The sequence below is a fragment of the Ipomoea nil genome, unplaced genomic scaffold (genome assembly GCF_001879475.1).
Source record: "Ipomoea nil cultivar Tokyo-kokei standard unplaced genomic scaffold, Asagao_1.1 scaffold0805, whole genome shotgun sequence".
Lineage (NCBI taxonomy): Eukaryota > Viridiplantae > Streptophyta > Magnoliopsida > Solanales > Convolvulaceae > Ipomoea > Ipomoea nil.
Window position 1 is genome coordinate 3,804,766 of NW_017617233.1, and position 19,404 is coordinate 3,824,169.

Here is a 19,404-nt window from a genome sequence, read left to right on the forward strand (position 1 = left end):
ATTTTGCCAAACACTCCCAATGTAATTCTTTGGCCTGCCAACTTACATTGTTTCGTTGGAGAAAATTACAATTCCATAGAGAATTTCAATTCCTACCTTTTATTGAATTGGAATTCATATACTCCTCCCTATAAATTCTAATTCAATGGCAAATGAGAAAAAAAAAAATGTATTGTGTTGACATATTTGCCCTTAAAGTAAGACAAGTGAAATGACATGGGAAGAGGATTATTATTGCAACACAAAAGCATTTCAGTGTATATATCACTTATTTCATTTCCTCTAAGAAGCAATCAATCAATCCCGACAGTGACTACGTAAATAATGTGTCTATATATGTATGCACTGACGCTATTGTTCTCTTTGATCGGAACTTAACATAATATATAATAGCGCTGCATAAACTAAGATATAATTAAGGATGCGCAGTATGGGTGCAGGCTCCGGCGGCTTCGGGTCGTCGTCGAGAGGCATCGCCGCCGTGGTTGGTGTAGGGCCGAAGCTCGGGCGTTCCATCGCTCGCAAGTTCGTCCACGAAGGCTACACCGTCGCGATTCTCGCACGGAACTTAGGTCGACCTAGCTACCGGCCTATCTAGATCTGATATAATAATACTTTATCCATTCCTGATTCCTGAACTTCCATTTCTGGGCACTTACAGGTACATTGTCGAGATTCGCCGACGAGATCGCGAGAGAAGAGAAGGCGCAGGTGTTCGCTATCCGTATAGACTGCTCGGATTCTCGGAGCATACGAGAGGCCTTCGAGGGGGTCCTGTCCCTCGGATTCGTCGAGGTTTTAGTGTATAACGCGAACAAGGCGGTGTCTAGGAAGCCCACCAACTTCATGGATATTAAGGTTGACCAGTTTGAGAAATCCATGGCCGTCTCCTCCGTCGGAGCCTTCCATTGCGCTCAACAGGTTAATTTAATTTTCTGCTAATTCTTCTTCACCAAACTTGTGTGCATGGGAATATATATATATAATCAATCTTGGATGGGTTAATTGAAATTTGTTCAGGTATTGCCGGGCATGGTGGAAAGGGGTAGAGGGACGATTCTCTTCTCCGGCTGCTCCGCCTCCGTTTCCGGCGTTGCTGGCTTTTCTGAATTATGTATGTAACAATAATCTATTATATATATAGCTAATTTGTATTATTATTTGCACTGAGTGATTCGATGAATTAAAATGTGCAGGTTGCGGCAAATTTGCTTTGAGAGGATTATCGCAGTGCCTGGCGAGGGAGTTTCAACCACTGGGAATACACGTCGCACATGTCATCATCGACGGCATCGTTGCCACATCTCGGTATGTACATGTACTGTTCTTTACCCCAAATTTAGGGGAATAAATGTGATTGTATGTGGTTTAGGGTCTAAATTCCTCACAACTTACAATTTAATTAAGATATGAGATTATATTGGCCCTAGGATGGACTGCTTACCACTTACGCCAAAAGCTATAGCTGGTAACAAAAACATAAGATTATATTGGTTACTGGCATGGACTTGCTCTTTATTGACTTCTGCCTAACAATCTTCCGCCACCGGGTGTTAGATTTGACATTTACTGGACTTCGCCCAACAATAGGATGTACTTTTTGTATCCACTATTTTTTTGAAAGCCAACCAAATCAGATTAAATTAGCCATACTAGGCAACAGAAAGGGAGGAGGACCATCCCTCCAAACAGAACGCGCCAAAGTTGCGCTTACATGCTTAGCTAGAGCATGAGCTGCCCGATTTGCATCCCTGCTAACATTTTTGTATCCACTATAAATCTGAATAAATGAGAAAAGTTTTGAGTTTCTACATGAGTTTTTAACTCGTTTTTTATTCCAAATGATTCATGACATGCCATTTTCTTAATTTGTAAGCCAAATAGTAGAGAAATTGCTTTCGGTTTTAGACTATGATACTATTATTTTGGAAGAGTAATCTTACATTTTCCTTTTAAATTTATCACTTAATCACAATATTCATGTCTTATTGTGGTATTATTTGAACTAGTAATTCACCCGATGCACGGGAAAAAATTATGTTATTATAAATATAAATAAAAAATAGAAAAACTAAAATATTTTAAATTATTTAATATAATAATATTTTTGAGCTTCCATTGGTCAAGTATTTATTATTTTTATAGAATACAAAATTATAATTATAATTATAATTATAATTATAATTTTGTATGGTTAATATAATCTCTAATTATGTGCATATTCAAATAAACTTATAGAGAGAATTTACATAATTACATTGATTTATTCTTAATTGTATTTCATCTATATTATAATTTTCACAATACGAATAATAACTAAGATAATTACATTTGGAAAGAAAATTTCAAATTTTGTATGTGTAAATTTAAACTCTAATTGAACACATTTTTTATATGATTATATAATATATAACTATTTTATTTTTCAAAAGTATATTTTTTATATGATTATATAATATATAGCCATTTTATTTTTTAAATGTTGTGCTTTTTTTTTAATAATAAAGGATGTTGTGGCATTAATTGTAATATTAATTATTTCCCAAACGATATAGCTTTATTATATAAAGGATGAATTTGATTACTAATTAAGTAGATTCCTTTCATAAATTTAGAAGAGAAAATAGCCTTTCATTGTTTAGGAATGTTTGCAAAACTTTTCAAAATTTATTTATTTGTTCATTAAATTCTCTTTTAATGCTAGCTATAGCATGCATGCAAACTCTTATTTAGCTTCACAAGAGGATCTCGCTTTCATGAGAATTGATCTATAGATTAATCTCATTCGTCCATGTATATTGAAAAATAAAATAAACTAAAAAGGAGAAAAAAATGCTATAACATTTTCATTATTATCACGGTGAATGAGAAACACTTGTTAGTCCATCCACAGATAACTAATAGTGCATACATAGTCAGTTATCTATGAATGTACTATCAAGTTTTGCATAGTGCAACATAATAATTACGAAAATTTGTAGCCCTTACTGATACTAGATGGATTGATAAAATTAAATTAGTTTGTGTGATTAACAAAAGCTGAGTTTTGATTTTGAGTTAACTGTAAACTAACTAACCAAAATTCAAAAAATGGTCCCCAGAGTTGAGGCTGATATGATTGGATGGAGTTGAGCAGTGCTTTAAACTTCCTTTTGGAATCATACCATTTCCTGTCATGAAAATGACTTAATAATTAAACAATATATAATATCATATGGTGTGGCAGCCATCACAAATGATTACTCCTAGCTCCATTAGGGACCAGTATATATATATAATTGATTGATACTTAAAGTGATATTACATATTACATATATAACAAAATCAAAATATACTTATACTGAAGAAACATATATTATTTGTTATATAATTGCAGAGGGGCATTGGGATCTTCATCATCTTTGCAGCAGCAACAGCAAAGATGGGGGGTGAGAGAAATGCAGGAAGGAGGAGGGGAAGATGGAGGAATGGACCCCGACCACTTGGCTCGCACCTATTGGCATTTGCATATTCAACATCCATCCGCTTGGACCCAAGAGATTGATCTTCGTCCTTCTTAGCTAAAACAGCTAGTTAAAGTTATATTTCGATGATAGAATATTATATTAGATCAATATGATCTTCCAAGTCTTTGCACAACACTTTACAAACTAGAAATGATAGGTAAAATGTCCTAAATTTGAATCTCTACATTAGCTATTCTATTCCTCTATGTGTGTTTAGGGGTTTGATTTATAGGCCCCAATGATTTTTTTGGGTACTGTTGCTGTATATTTTAATCTATTAAATCATCATTATTATTATTATTATTGATCGACATGCCCAATTAATTTAAATATTATAAATTATCATTAAATATATGAATTTAAAATTCAATATTTGATATCAAGTTGATTTATTATTTAGGAATTTATTTATGAATATATACACATGAAACTTTAAACAGAATTTTTTTTTTTTTATTTTGAAAAAAAAAAAGATGAAACTTTTACACTTTGTGTAATTAGACTATTGAACAATAAAAGTATATAATTGAGACATTAAATACGTAAAAATTATTCAATAGCATTTTTTAACTTGTTGCTACACATAAAACAAGTCAAATTGATGAAATGACATTTAATATAGTTGATTTTAAAATGTTAATATTTACATGGACGTTATTTTGTAGTGACATCAAGTTATATATAAAATTTTAATTAGTTAATTATTATTATTATTATTATTATTAAAATAATTTAAAAAAAAAAAAAAAAAAAAAAAGACTTCAGAGTGGCATGGCTACCTTCACTGTTGTCCTTACTGATCGGACGAAGGTCGAGGTAGCCATGATTACACCCATCTTTGTCCAATCTAGAGGAAGGGGGAGGCAGCCATGGCTGCCCCACCTTTGTCCTGTTTGGAAGAGAATGGAGGCAGCCAATGTTGCCTCCTCCCTCTTCCAAATCGGATGAGAGGGAAGCAGTCATGGTCGCCCCCTCCTTCATCCGCTATGGATGAAGGGGAAGGCATTCATGATTGCCTCCTCCTTCATTCGGTGTAGACAAAGGAGGAACAGTTGTCGTTCTCTTGATCTAGACAAAGGGAGATGGCTGCCCCTCCTTCGTTAGGTAAAAGTCAATCAATCATGACCGGATGAAGACATGTTTTCAAAAGTTCATTGCAGCAAAATAAAAATAGGTTGTATACATTTTTTTTTCATATTTAAAAAAAAAATATTCTCTAACTATTGAATTATTATTGAAAACAATTATTTTATATACCAAGTAACATTATTACATTATGTTTTACTGGAAAGTTGAAAATTACTTGTAAAAAATGTTAATTATATTGCACAATTTTTACGTGTCTAATGTCTCAATTGTACACTTTTTTACAATAGTCCAATTAAACAAAGTATAAATGTTCAATAACCTATTTCACACCTTTTCCAAAAAAAAAAAAAAAAAAAAAAAAAAAAAAAAAATTCTCTGTGAGTGTTTGGGTAGGCAGGAGTACATGATGAATGATGAGTGTGATTTTGTTCTGGTACTTTGGTGAAATTTGATTGGGTTGTAAATGAAGAATGTTGCCCCCAAATAGTGAGTGGATGAATATGATGCAATGATTTCCAATTATAGACTGGTGACTGGTCCAGCACAAACACTAATGACCAAAGGGCCCGTAGAAGAAGACCACATGGGGACATGTTTTCCATGGATAACATAAGGAATCGTGTTCTAACTACGTACATATGAATGTATATATATGTTGGTAGTTACGTAGGTACTATGGAATTTGGTTTCTTCAAAACCCTAAAACATATATTTGAAGAGAGCAACTCACATGGACACTCAATCAACTAATCACAAAGATAAAATTTATCATAAGAGACTAAGAATTAGATCCCATCAACGACAATATGAGAATAACTTATTAAATGAGGGGACTCCTTATATGCATGCAGGAAGAAAAATAAAAATAAAAAATCTAACCTCTATTGATTAGTAAAATCATCATAATTTTCCTTTTCATAATCTTGGGTTGAGCTATTCCACCTTTTGTTATAAGTGCATCTCCAATAGTATATTTTGTTAAGTTTTTGGAACAATAAAAATTGATGTTGAGATTTTTGGACAAATGAAAAACTTGGGGTTGATTACTTCATTTTTATTTTTTTTCATTTCTAGTTTTCCTTCTCCATTCCTTCAGTTTTCTATTTTTCCATGGGTGCTTGGCCGCCAACTGGTCACTTTAAAGAAATGACTGTTGCTTTGTCCTTTTTTTATTTTTTATTTTTTATTGTCTTTTTTTCTCCTTCTCTCTCTTCTAGGTGGCACCTCAAAAACCACAAAAAATTAAAGACTATTGGAGATGCACTATTTGAAAAGAGTAGCTGTCATTGGGTGGGGCCTTCTAGCTTCATGTGTGTGTTGGATTCATTGGGCTTAGTCCTGTCAACCATGATTTATCAGAAGCATGTTCATCACACCCAACCAGGCAACCAACCATATTCTGTCTAAATGTTTATTTCTATACATCCTTTCAATGATTGATGATCATTGATCCCCAACACGATCGCCAGCTTTTCTTGACAAAATTTTTGCCGACAAACTAGATACCTCATGCAGGCTTAGATACATGAATCTCTTCCACCATTTCTTGACCAAATTATTCAAACTTTTGAGATTTGTATCAGGTCCAGAAGTTTACACAAAGGGATCGATCATTCTCGATTCTGAAATTATACACACATTACCTACGTCTTTACAGTAAGAAACATCACTGCTGATATATTTCTATGACAATAATTGGGGTGGGAATCAGGGATATTCACAATCTTGGATTTGGTCTCAAACATGTCTGTGCACAGTATATACTTGCTGGTTAAATGATGGGGTGGGTGGGTGGGTGAATCAGAGAGAATATTTGAAGCCGGAACTCAGAACTCCACCTTGGGTGTCATTGCGGTTTTGCGATAGTGCGACTTGATACACCGTGCAACAGTTTGACGAACCCGAGGAAGCTGAGCTTTCCATCGGTGTGTCTGATCCAGTCGTGGAGGACCGCGTGTACAGGAACGGATGGGCCAAGACCGAGTTCCTGCAGAAACACGAATTTTAGATTTACTAGCTAATTGGTTGGATTCAATCTTTTAGTGTGGTTTGGCCTATGTGCATTATAGCCCACTTGAGTAACCCTAGTCCAATCTTTGTTTATAAGATATTGTATGTTTGTCTGAAAAAAAGAAAAAGATTTTGAAAGCAATTTAGGGGGTATTATATCTTTACCGAAGCTAATTCTTCGATTACAATGGCCCGGTTCCCGTCTTTCTCGAAGATTTCATAGGCACAGCGAGCATGTTGTTCCCATCGGTCAAGAGCCTCGAGCTGATGGACACTTAATGCAGCTGCACAAAATTCATCGAAATCCATCCTCCTGTACTGCAGAGCATTAAACTGCCATGACAATAGAGAAGACCGCTTAGGAGCAAATTTCCACACTCGACATAATCAAATATGTAGCGGGATGTTAGTAGGGTATACCAATGCAAGAAACTCGTTGATGCGTGAATCTTTCATGGCATCCGTTGCATTTTTCATCAGGGCCTGAACAAAAAACGCAAGTTGAGAGGGTACTTCAAAACATTAGCAATAATCAGATCAAGGTACTCGGGGGAAAAAAAAAAAAAAACCAACCGCTTTGATATTTTCCAGACAAATGGTGCCATTTTTGTTTGGTTCCAGCAGAGAGAATTGCGCCCGCAAATAAAAAAGCTCATCTACAGTTAATGTCCTCGATAAAGCCTGTCAAGAACCCAGAAAAAAGAAAAAGAGTAAAGATACAGAAGCATCACAAAATTATGAACTACCAAATTGAGATGCTGAAAAAAGTAGAGATTTTTTTTTTTACACGTAAAGCAGCTCTCCTTAGAGCAGATGATCTCATGTAAACTTTCATGAGTTTGAATATTAGTATATCCAATGGAGCTTTCACGTCATTCCCTTTCTGTATCCAAGGATGACCTGGAACAACCGAACAAGAATTAAATATATGAGCAGTTCTTATTTTGAAAAAAAAACGAGCGAAAGATTACACCTCTAAAATATGATAGAAGCAACTCACACAAGGCTTGAGATGCAGTCATTCTTTTCCGTGGATCTTTGTTCAACAGACGTTTCACAAAGTCTTTCGCCTCGGAAGAAAGTGCGGGCCAGGGCTCTTCTTCAAAACTTGGATCGGCTTTTAGGACAGCTCGAAAGATTCCCGACTCGGTTCGAGCCCAAAAAGGGCGACTGCCACAAAGAAGAATATATGCTATGACACCAATACTCCAGACATCAGCCTCAGTATTATAAGATCGATGTAGAACTTCAGGGGCTACGTAATAGGCACTGCCAACAATATCATTAAGCCTCTCATCTGAAACAACGGTAAGCATAGGAAATAAGAAAAAGATTAACGGTGCTATGAAGAAAACCATCGGGATGTTATAGCCTTACAAAAAGTAGGAAAACAAACCTGGCTTTACAAAATCTGACAACCCAAAATCTATGGCTTTCAGTTGTGCGTTTTCATCCTTAGATGTATATAAGAAGTTCTGTTCCAGAAATAAGCTACAGTTAAGAACATAATAAAATTATAAAAATTTACAACTTCTATGTTGCTCGAACCCATGACCTTTGGTCTGGCTCTGATATCAAATTGAAGCATGTGTTCCATCTCAACTAAAAGCTTAAGCTTACATTAATGGTTATATGCTCAACACACAGAGATGAGCGTTTTGAAATTAAAAACTTTACCAACCTCAGGTTTGAGGTCCCGATGCACCACACCTTGAAGATGGCAAAACGCCACAACATTTAATATTTGTATCATCACCGCTTTGGCATCATCTTCACTGTATTTTCCGCCTCTGTATAGGAGCACGATCTTTTTAATACACCGGTTAACTTTTATATGCTTACTTCCATAGAACAGATTGTTTTCGCATTAAAAAACAGTTAAGAGAAGAAAAGTAAAATAAATCGATAAATGACAACAAAGAAGTACCTTGACAGTATTCTATCCAAAAGCTCCCCTCCTTCACAAAGCCTGTATGAGAATAATCAGGTGAATGTTTTAAAAGAAAAAAAAAATTAAATAAGAAAACTAAGAAGGTAAAACCGTAAAACAACATTACTATGGAGTAATAACATCAAGCTCAAAAATTACTATCGGGAATATTCACTACAGAATAACCATGTGTATTAACATAAAGAGGAAATCAAGTAATTAGAGCTTACTCCATTACAATGTATACATTATCGTGGTCTTCATATGCATCATAGAACTGAACTAAATTATTATGTCCATTCAAAGCCCGCAAAATCTTCACCTCCCTCCTCACGTCCTCAATGGCAATGGCCGTTGTCATCTGGAACCAAAATTATATATGACCGTTAGGCAAAATATCACCTCAAACCGCAATCCACTAGCCGCAAAGTAAAAGCAATTAATGAAACCAATGAGAAATCACTGTTCTTGAAGACTTTCCATTAGCCGCTATTCCTTAGCAATTAGCTTATATATATAACAGCAACTCGATCAATACAGGGAATGAGCAGAGTACTAATATACTGTTTGGCAACTCATATTTGACTATGGAATGATTGAAGACTTATCGAATTGTGTTCTAAAAATTGTTTTCAATTGATTTCTTGATAAATTAATACGGAATAAGAATATTCTTATTGAAGAAAAAGTGAAGACTAATCACAAGTCAGGGAGTCAAACAATAAATATTAGCGCACAGATCTGATCTCTGCTATCCACTTTCAAAATCAACAATTCAAAGACCGACCAAGCAAAAGAAATTATGAGCTACTGAAACATAAAACCTTAAAAAGGTCGAACCTTTGCTTTGGGGATGACCTTAACTGCGACATCTGGCCTTTAAGCTCACCCTTCTTGAACTTAGCTCTACAAGTATACCCGAAATGCCCTCGCCCAACCTCCTCTCCAAGCTCATACTTGTTTCCGAAATGCTTTGAAAAACCGAATCTTTTGTCCAGCACAGCTCCTCCCGCCTCCGACTCCGTCCCTTCCGGAATTGCCGCCTCATTCGGTTTCACCGAGCCATGCCGCCGCGCGAGAACAGCCCGGATGTGCTTGGCAGGTGACGGCGGCGGGAACGGCCGCCGGAAAAACCTCCTCGGAGTAGAATTGGAGCTGGGCGGCGCCGGAGATTTTTTGAAGAACAAATAGTGCGCCGGACTCGGACTATAGAACGGGAATAAAGGGGACTTTTTCCCGGCCTCGACTCCCCCCTTCTCCTTTACTTGCTTGCTCGGAATCTCCACGCTCTCCGGGGAATCTTTGGCCGGAGCACCATTACCCTCACCCGTCTCACGATCACGCCCAGAATCACTGGGCTCTAGAGAGGGTTTGGAAGTACAAGCGCCCATTGCTGGTCGGAGTTTCCCTTAGCTCCCCCACAAAATCCCCTCAAGCACAATTTGAACACAACAACTCCCGAGACATTTGCATGAAGTAGTATTACTTAATCAAAAAAGGAAATAATATTATTTTTCTAGGGTTTACTTCGAATTGGAGAGATAAAAAGAGAAGAGAAACGGATCTGCAGAAACTGATAAAAAGGAAAACGACGACATATTCGCTTTTGTTCTGGAATAAATATTATAGAAGTTCAGACTTCAGATTATGTTGCCAAATATATATATATATATATATATATATATATATATATATATATATATATATATATATATATATATATATATATATATAAAAATTAAGTTTCCGTGCGGGTGAATGTTTCTCATGCGTGAGTTTCTCATGCGTGAGTTTTGTAATTAATATGCGTGTGGATTGTGCTTAAGGTGTGTGAGTTTTGTACTTAAGGTGTGTGAGTTTTGTACTTAAGGTGCGTGAGTGTGTAGTTAATGTGAGTAGTTGAAACTTAAGGTGCATTAGTTTTGTGTTTAAGGTGCATGAGTCTTGTACTTAAAGTGCGTGACTCTTGTGTTTAAGGTGCGTGAGTTTGTGCTTAATGTGAGTAGTTGTTGAAACTTAAGATGCGTGTGTTTTGTATTAAGGTGCGTGAGTTTTGTGCTTAAGGTGCGTGAGGGTTGTACTTAAGATGCGTGAGTTTTGTGCTTAAGGTGCGTAGTTGTTGAAATTTAAGATGCGTGTGTTTTGTGCTTAAGGTGCGTGAGTTTTGTGTTTAAGGTGCGTGAAGGTTGTGCTTAAGATGCGTTAGTTTTGTGCTTAAGGTGCGTGTATTTGTGTTCTGAAGGTGTTTTGTTTGTGTGCTTAATGTGCGTGTGTTGTGTACTTAAAGTACGTCAGTGTAATGATTAATGTGCGTCCAACCGCACGGGAAGTCCCCTCCCGCATCTGATCCATTTTCTATATTAAGTGTTAAAATATGCACCGTGGAGTTGATAATTAAAAAACTGCCATCACGTCTTTAAAAAAAAAATTGATAAGATTCGTCAAATTTTTACAGATGTAAAACTGAGATTGGACCACCTTATTTTTACACTTCAAAAGGTTGAGAAAATATAAATGAACAGATACTACAATGCAATAGGGTCACTACTAAAAAAAAGTATAATAAAAAATCCCTAATGAGTGAAAACAAAAAGAAAAGAATTTGAGATTTTTTTTTTTTTTTTGAATTGGTTTGTTGTTGTTGGCATTTGGGTGCTGGGGGCATGGGGGAATCTAAATTCAAATAACTGTTTACCTTTTTCCTTTTGTTTGTAATGGTCTTGCCTTCTATCACCATGAGAATTCCTTGAAAGTTGGAACATTCACTTTCCTATATATATTGCTATAATAATTTATCAAAGGTACAAATACAACAAACAGAAATTAGACAAGAAAATGTTACTCTAAAAAAAACAAACAAAAAATATATAGGGTAGATTCAAGCCCGTGTCTTCCCATTAAAACAAATGAAATAATCTCAATCGTCTATTTAAGATGATCGGACAGGCAATAATTGAAAATATGATAGAAAATGCAATAGTATTTTTGTAATAATTATTACACATTTTGTATATGCACAAGATAAAATTGATTGTGCATCCACTAATAACTAACCGTGTACTTAAGATATATATATATATATATATATATATATATATATATATATATATATATATATATATATATATATACTAAAAAAGTTTTTATTTTTTGAAATATTCATGATTCTTTATGTCTTTACAAGAGAGCATCTATTCTATTATACTTTATCAATTTTTTATCCCAATAAATCAATACCTCCACCACCGAAGTTCGATCCTATGATCATCCATTTGAAATGATAACAAATGTGTCATTACACTACATAGTAGTTGGCTTGTGTAACTAAAAAAAATGTTAATTGGCATTAATTATTTGAATATTTGTACTTTGTAGTACTTCTTGTAAACAGCCATCATACACAAAAAGTAATTGACATATTTTTTCTTCTAAAAAAGTATTATTTCATTAAAAAAAATTCAAGTCAAACAAGTTAGGATGTGAGGACTAACTTAATTTAATGTTGTTTACTTCGTGATTAGAGCTGTCGAAACGGGTCGGCAGAGTGGGGCCCGCCAAAGCCCGCCATATGGCGGGGGCGGGCTAAAAAAACCCGCCAAAATACGGGATTAAGGGAGGTTGGCCCGCCCCGCCTCGCCTTAAGCCCGCGGGCCTTGGCGGGGGCCCGCCAAATTTTAAAAATTTTAAATTAAAATTAAAATTAATATAAAAAAGATAATAAGTGTAATTTGTATTAATATACTAAAATAAATATATACAAAGATATATATATATATATATATATATATATAGTGAAGTTTGGTTACAGTTTACCATTTACCGTTAACAAGACATATTTAATGTTATAAATTTACTAGTGTAGCATTGATTTATTTTAATAATTTTTATAATTTACATTTGGCGGGCCCCCGCCAAAGTCCGCGGGTTAGGCGAGGGCAAGTTAAAAAGCCCGCAATAATACGGGTCCAAAATATCAAAGCTCGCCCTATCCTTTTCACGGGGCGGGCGGACTTACCTAGCGAGCCAGCCATACTCTTTGTTTCATTTTTTCATATACTATATCTCATATAATCCTCATACACTAACAATTATTTTCTCTTCCAAGTTAGATCATCAAATTAAATTAATTAGGTTAACAATCTCAGTTTATATATGTGTTATATTTATTAGGGATAACCCCAACAAAGTTGATTAGTCAACTGACTTGATAACTATAAAATTTTAAGTTTGATTTCCCATCGTAGATACTTAGCTACTTAATTCATGCGATGTAAGTATTTGACAATAAGTGAATTATGGATGATAAGTAGATGGGCATATTAAATTAAATTAGGTAGGGAGATAGGAGTTTAATGTCTCAAGTACTATGATATTTTGATATCGATATTAATAATATAATACTACTAGTAGGCAGGCTAGAATTATTATATCTTTGGGAGAAGAATTATAATAACTTTAATATCCTTTTAATGGATATATACATTCCTACATTAATTGAGAGATGGTAACGGTTGGGTGTGAAGGATTAAAATGGGGCCCAACAAGGACTTAAGGGTCTACTTTTTAAATAGAGAAAATTAAGTTATGATCAAACAAAAATGTTTCGGTTGTTATACTTAGGATCGTGGTCCGAAAAGGACACCGTTTCTTTAAGTAAAGAAACAATAGTCGGGTCAGCTATTACATTTTAACAAATTTCGTATTTTTTATGTGTTCATAATAAAATGAAACAATAATGTATTTAAAATGAAAGTGTCTCGCATATTGTATTTATATGATCAAATGAAACAGTAATTGAATTGAAATGATACTTTAGTTGTGTTGAAATTAAACTGCAATATGTATAAAATGAAACTGAATAACATGTCTCACACACATATTGAGTGTAAATTGTCAAATAGAACTGTAGTTGAATAGAAATGATACTTTAATTTGCCGAAATGAAACTACAGTATGTATAAAAAGAAATTGAATATATATAACATGTCTTACATGTGAGTGTATATTGTCAAATGAAACTGTAGTTATATCGAAATGATATTGTAGTTGTGTTGTAATGAAACTACAGTGCATATAAAATGAATCTGAATAACAGTTTCACATATTCGAATGTACGTATATTGTCTAATGAAATTGTAGTTGAATTTGAATTATTGTTGTAATAAGACTACAGTGTGTATAAAATGAAATTCAATAACATGTCTAACTGTAATAAGACTATTGTATGTATAATGTTGAATGAAACTATAGTTGTGCTGAAATGAAACTACAATGTATATGAAATGAAACTGAATATATTATACAAGTAGAGTTAATTACACGAAACGGATGCCGTTTCTTGTTATTCTTTTCATTAAAAGAAACGACACCATTTTGGACCATGGTCCACAGTAAATTTGCCAAAATGTTTTACCAATATATTTTTCTATATTATTACTCCGTATTATTTTTAAGTCAAAACATATGAAATTATTTGAAATTTAATTTTTTTTAATTCTAATTTACCCTAAAAATGTTAGTGATAGGTGATAGTAATATTGAGTTGTGGCATATGTGTAGATCAAATCAGTAATATCTAAATTTTATTTTGAATATTCAAATTTTAAAGTGATACTTTTTGAGTTTTAATTCAAATGAAATAATAACATATTAGGGAGATAGTCAGGAGAAAATTAAGAATCATTCTCAGTTTTATATATGTAAAAATAAGAAGAATCATATCGGATTTAAAAAAATAAAAAATGTTGTAAAGTTTTTATAATTATCATCAACTTCACTTTACAAACTTGAGCACTTAAATATGCAATATGTAACAACTAAATATGCAAATCTGAATAAATTTTTAAAAAGCAATGAAAAAACTAAATTTTAAATCTAAACCGTAAATGTTAGACCCTAAGCAGTAAAAAGTGAACCACTAAGCCAAATAAAATCAAAAGCTTAGTCATAAAGTCTAAAATCGAAACCCTAAGTGCAATGCTCTTTCACATGTTTGCAAGTGCAATCTTTTAATACTAAGTGTGCAAAACGATGTTAATACTAAATGTGCACTATGTTAATACTGTCTCGGTCTCATTTTACATGTCATGTTTACTATTAATTAGTCAAACCAACTATTTCTCCATTGCTTATTTTCTTTAATAGTTTTTAATTATTTTTAAATTTAATTTTTTGTGTTTAATAGTACTTTTTATGTAGTTTTTAAATATATAAATTTTATATACTAATACTAAACTTAATGTTATGATAAATTGAATTAAAAATAACATCAGTCAAGTCCCGTTAGCCAAACTAGACAAACAAAATAGGATGAAGGGAGTACTAGATGTGCAAACCTGAAAATTTTTGAGAAGTGCAGATTTTAGTGTTTAAGTTTGCATAGTAAAGTTTGTGATACTTACGAAAACGCTAGTGTATTTTTATTTTTTATTTTTTATATGATATGATCCATTCGATTTTTTCAGGTGTAAGGCTGAGATTAAATTGGTTCATAATTTTCTCCTAACAGTGTGTTTTCATGGGATCATAAGCCTATATATAAAGTCCAATTTTTAACAAAATTTTTTGATGGAACTAATTGAAACGGGGTCTGTGTTAACCAATTCCAAATAATGAATGAGAGCAAAATAACGTAATGTAAAGACAATAATGTTTGTATATATTTTCTTATTGAATAACTCTTGTATTACAAGAATGTTGTTTTAATAAAGCAAGAGCGTGTTGTCACTTTGACAAAGACTATGCTATTTAAACTAGCTTCTCTAACCACTTTTTTTTTGTGAATAAGGCACTTTGTATGACTAGATCTTCACCCAATCGGCATGCCAACTGACCTCCACTTCATCTTTTGGGTAGCCTTTGGTTAACTTCGAGTTTCTCGGGTATATCTTTCTAGTTCATGCCTAGTCTGATATGAATATTTTTGTAATAAAGTTTTGATGAGCCAAATGTACTTTAGATCCCCTCAGAATTTAGGTCTTTAATATAAGCATCATAATTCAGAATATCAAGTCAGTATGCAAAGGAAAGACTACTACATGAAGAACAAAATTAATTTGGAGAATTAATTTTGGTCCTACAAGTATCCATCCGGAAAGAAGTATTAAACAATGGCGTTACAACAAATGATTGGATGAGCCTAATGGTGAAATGGTAGAAGTCTTTACATACAACGATCACACCCAAGATTAATTCCCTCCTAAGGATTTGTTTTTTTATAAGCCGAAATTCAAAGAAGCACGATCTCTCAAGTCAAACAATCACAATGTGTTAGTCAAAGAAGCAAGATGTGAAAAGAGCACAATGTCGCCAAATCAGAAAAGCACGATGTAACAAGTCAAACAAGCAAGATCTGATTTTGACAAGCAAGAAGTGCAAAATAAGCACAATACATCTCAAAAGGAGCAAGATGTGACAAACAAGCAAGGATGATCTGAATATTAAATAAATTCGAATGAATTTATTTTGGTTCATCTCATATGTCACAAGAATCCAAATTGCCTGAAGATATGATCAGAACATTGAAAAATTTATGAAGGCATGGGTAAAAAATCTTATCCTAAAAATAAATTCTATCAGAAGGATTTATTGCAAAGAGACGTTGGAAATTCAAAATTGGCAAGAATAATAATATTTTAGAAACAACTTGAAAATCAAGTTGAAATAAAAATATTATCTTGTCAGGCAAGTTGACAATCTAATCAAATTGAAGACCTACCATTGTCAACAATATCAGGCTATTAGATTCAAACTTCAAATATCAAAATATCCCACTCCAACGGATATATTTTGATAATCTATAAAAAGGCCATGAAGACTTGAAGATACAAGAAGTGAAGCAAAGTGCGGAAAAGAGACTACAAGTATTCTATACGAGCAAAATTCTCTTGTGTCAAAATATTCTTTGAAATATCTAGAAGAGAGACTTAGTCTGAATAGTCTCAAAATTAGTTGGAGGGAGAGATACAATTACCTTTGTATTTGTAATTGTACAAAGAGTATAGTTGTGTGCAAAATACTCTAGTGAGTGTAGCTGTGTGCAAAACGCTCGTAGTTGCTAAGTGTAGCTGTTTGCAAAACACTTAGTTGGCGTTTGAGTATAGCTCTGTGCGAAATACTCGGAGTTGGGTGTAGCTGTGTGCAAGACATCTGGAAGAAGTGCTTGTGTAGCGCTTATTCACTATTGTAACTGTGTGTGGAAAATAGTGAATTACTCCTAGAAGTGAATGGAGTAAAGTGGATTAGGAAGATTACGCCACTTCCGAACCACTATAAATTGTCTCTCTCATTTACATACCGCACTTACTTAACTCGCTTTACTTATTTATTATTTGACTAACCCGTTTACTATTCACTGTCAATCTTAATCTTTCGGGTTTAGTGTGTTTTCACATATGATTGTAACTCAAACTTATCATGCTTAACATTTAAATTATTCTAAGCAAGTTTGACGTGTTGCATGTGATATTCATCATACGGTTGATGTGGCACAGAGTCTTATTTATAATCTTGAATAATGTTATTAAATATTGAGTGAACCATCTCCTTTAAATATTCAAGGTATTCTTGTTATCCTTACACATCATCTGAGCATATATAACATGTGCATGTGAATATGTGATTCAATTTATTGATTGGGCATAACTCTTTACACATATTTATTCCGCTGTGCACTCCAAGTTAAATACTTCTCTATTTACTTGTTATTTAGAGTTGAAATTACCAAAGAGTTATTTATGAGTAAAAGACATTTTTTGTCCTAGACTTATAGTGACACAGACAATTTTAGTCCTTTTTTAAAAAATCAGACAATTTGTGGACACTGATATTGTGACGAGGACAATTTTAGTCCTCCGTCACTCTTCCCGTTAGGGAGGGAGTATTTGCGTCATTTTAACAATTATCCCATCTTGTTGTTGTTAGTCTGCATTCCTGTTAGTCTCTTCTGTTTTGTTGAAAAGTGCACCATCGCCGTTGTCGGGTGCGGCAAACCTGCAAGTCTACTCCTCACCCCGATGCTTATTTGGACTCCATGAAACTTTCCATTTCCATATACATAAGCCCAAACATCCAGAACTTTCTCCTCTAGTCCCTGAAGACAGCGTTAACCCAAGCCGGGAAGTTGTCGGACATGTTCGCCGTCACCGGCTCAGGCGGGAATATCATCGAGAAACAGATGGGAACCGTTCAGGATTGCAGAGACCTTGCTGGCTCCGCTGCCGACACCTTGCCGGCTCCGCCTCCACCATCGTCGTCGTCAAGAAGATCCACATCGTCCAATCCAAGAACACGTCTGCTTCTTATCCGTTTTCCCCTCCAAAAAAGTGATATTTAAATAGAAAGCATAGAAGTGGGTTATGCAGAGAAAGTGGGTCTGTATTAGGAGGAGCAATAGCCTCATCTTCTTCTTCCTCGTAGCTATCAATGGTGGGATTGTTAATTGTTATCTTCACTGTCTGCATTTCGTCGAGCACCTTGTATGCATCCTGACCCTCTCTTTCTTCTTGGGGTGGATTATTTACAAAGGTGAGGAGATTCAGGCAGTCAGGTAGAGTCTCCAGTTCTGGGATCTAATTCTCCTATGACAAAGATGAAAGCACAACATAAACTCATCCTAGATTTTTCTTTCAGAGACAAAACAAAGCCTTTTGTTCAAGAAACTGTGGACTTTGATCTATTAACTTCTGGGTATGAATTCAGTGTTGAATCAGGCAGGAATCCAGTGAAGGCTAATTGTGGAGATACAAGAAGAATTATACAGAGATACACTAAGCTTTATCATCAGGATAGTTTTAATTTCTTGGGTTTCGATCTGGGTTAGTTTTTAGTGAAACCTAGGTAGAGTTGTGCCGCATGTACTAATGTTTCCAGAATAATGTTTCTCAAGGCTTGGAGTTCAGACACCGATGTTGTTGATGGAGAAGAAAGAGAAAAGCCGCCATTAAAGCAAGGGAAAAGCAGCAGAGCTCCGCCATTAGGTCTTCCAATGTTAGGTCTCGCTGAGAACGAGAATGAAAAGGGGAAGAAGGAATGAGATCTGAAAAGACGAAATTACCCCCTATCTGACATGCCATCTAACGGGAATATTGACGGAGGACCAAAATTGTCCTCGTCACAATAATAGTGTCCACAAATTGTCTGATTTTTTAAAAAAGGACTAAAATTGTCTGTGCCACTATAAATCTAGGACCAAAAATGTATTTTACTCGTTATTTATTGAGAAAAAGCTTAAAAAGTCTATTCACCCCCTCCCCTCCCCCTCTAGACTTTTTACCACCCTATCGGGACCAACATAGTTGACTCGACTTTTCAATGCGGTCGACCCCAAGGTTAAGCCTCGGTCCACATGCTTCACTTGAATTAGCGGGCTTGGAATGTGGCCGGCCCGGCCTGCCATGCTAAAGCCCGCCAATCAATTTTTTCACTGTGTTAATTTAAAAAAAAAAAAAAATCACTGTACAATATCCTTAAAAAAAAAAAAAAACCTCATTGTACAGACGTACAGTACACTAACACAGTAACACTACCTAGTATTATATTCCTATAAATCTATAATCCTATAAGTTATAACACACTAACACAATTACACAAACCAAAATAACATGTATTAAATACTAAATATATATACAAAATTTATATGTATTAGCAGGTCGCGGGCTACCGTCTGACCCGCCCCGCCTGGACCCGTGACCCAGGCGGGACGAGCTAAAAAGCCCGCCTCCTGGCGGATCAAAATTTGAAGAACTCGTCCCTTACCTACAACGGTACGAGACGAGTCGACCCAACGGATAAAACTCATTTTTGACGGCTCTACTTTGAACAACTTTTTAAATTTAAATATTTTAAAGTTATAAAAAGTTAATTAATCAA

At 34.6% G+C, this 19,404-nt stretch overlaps 1 protein-coding gene and 1 pseudogene across 1 annotated transcript; one reads left to right on the plus strand and one right to left on the minus strand.

The window, feature by feature from the left end:
- Window positions 1-309: 309 nt before the first annotated feature.
- Window positions 310-19,404, plus strand: LOC109177875 (diacetyl reductase [(S)-acetoin forming]-like). The gene is made up of 6 exons (XM_019327351.1): window positions 310-572; window positions 662-921; window positions 1,021-1,114; window positions 1,197-1,308; window positions 3,377-3,578; window positions 19,393-19,404. Exons 1-5 carry the CDS (start codon window positions 422-424, stop codon window positions 3,558-3,560), a joined length of 801 nt encoding a protein of 266 aa, XP_019182896.1. The 5' UTR covers window positions 310-421; the 3' UTR covers window positions 3,561-3,578; window positions 19,393-19,404.
- Window positions 6,102-10,195, minus strand: LOC109177873 (annotated as a pseudogene).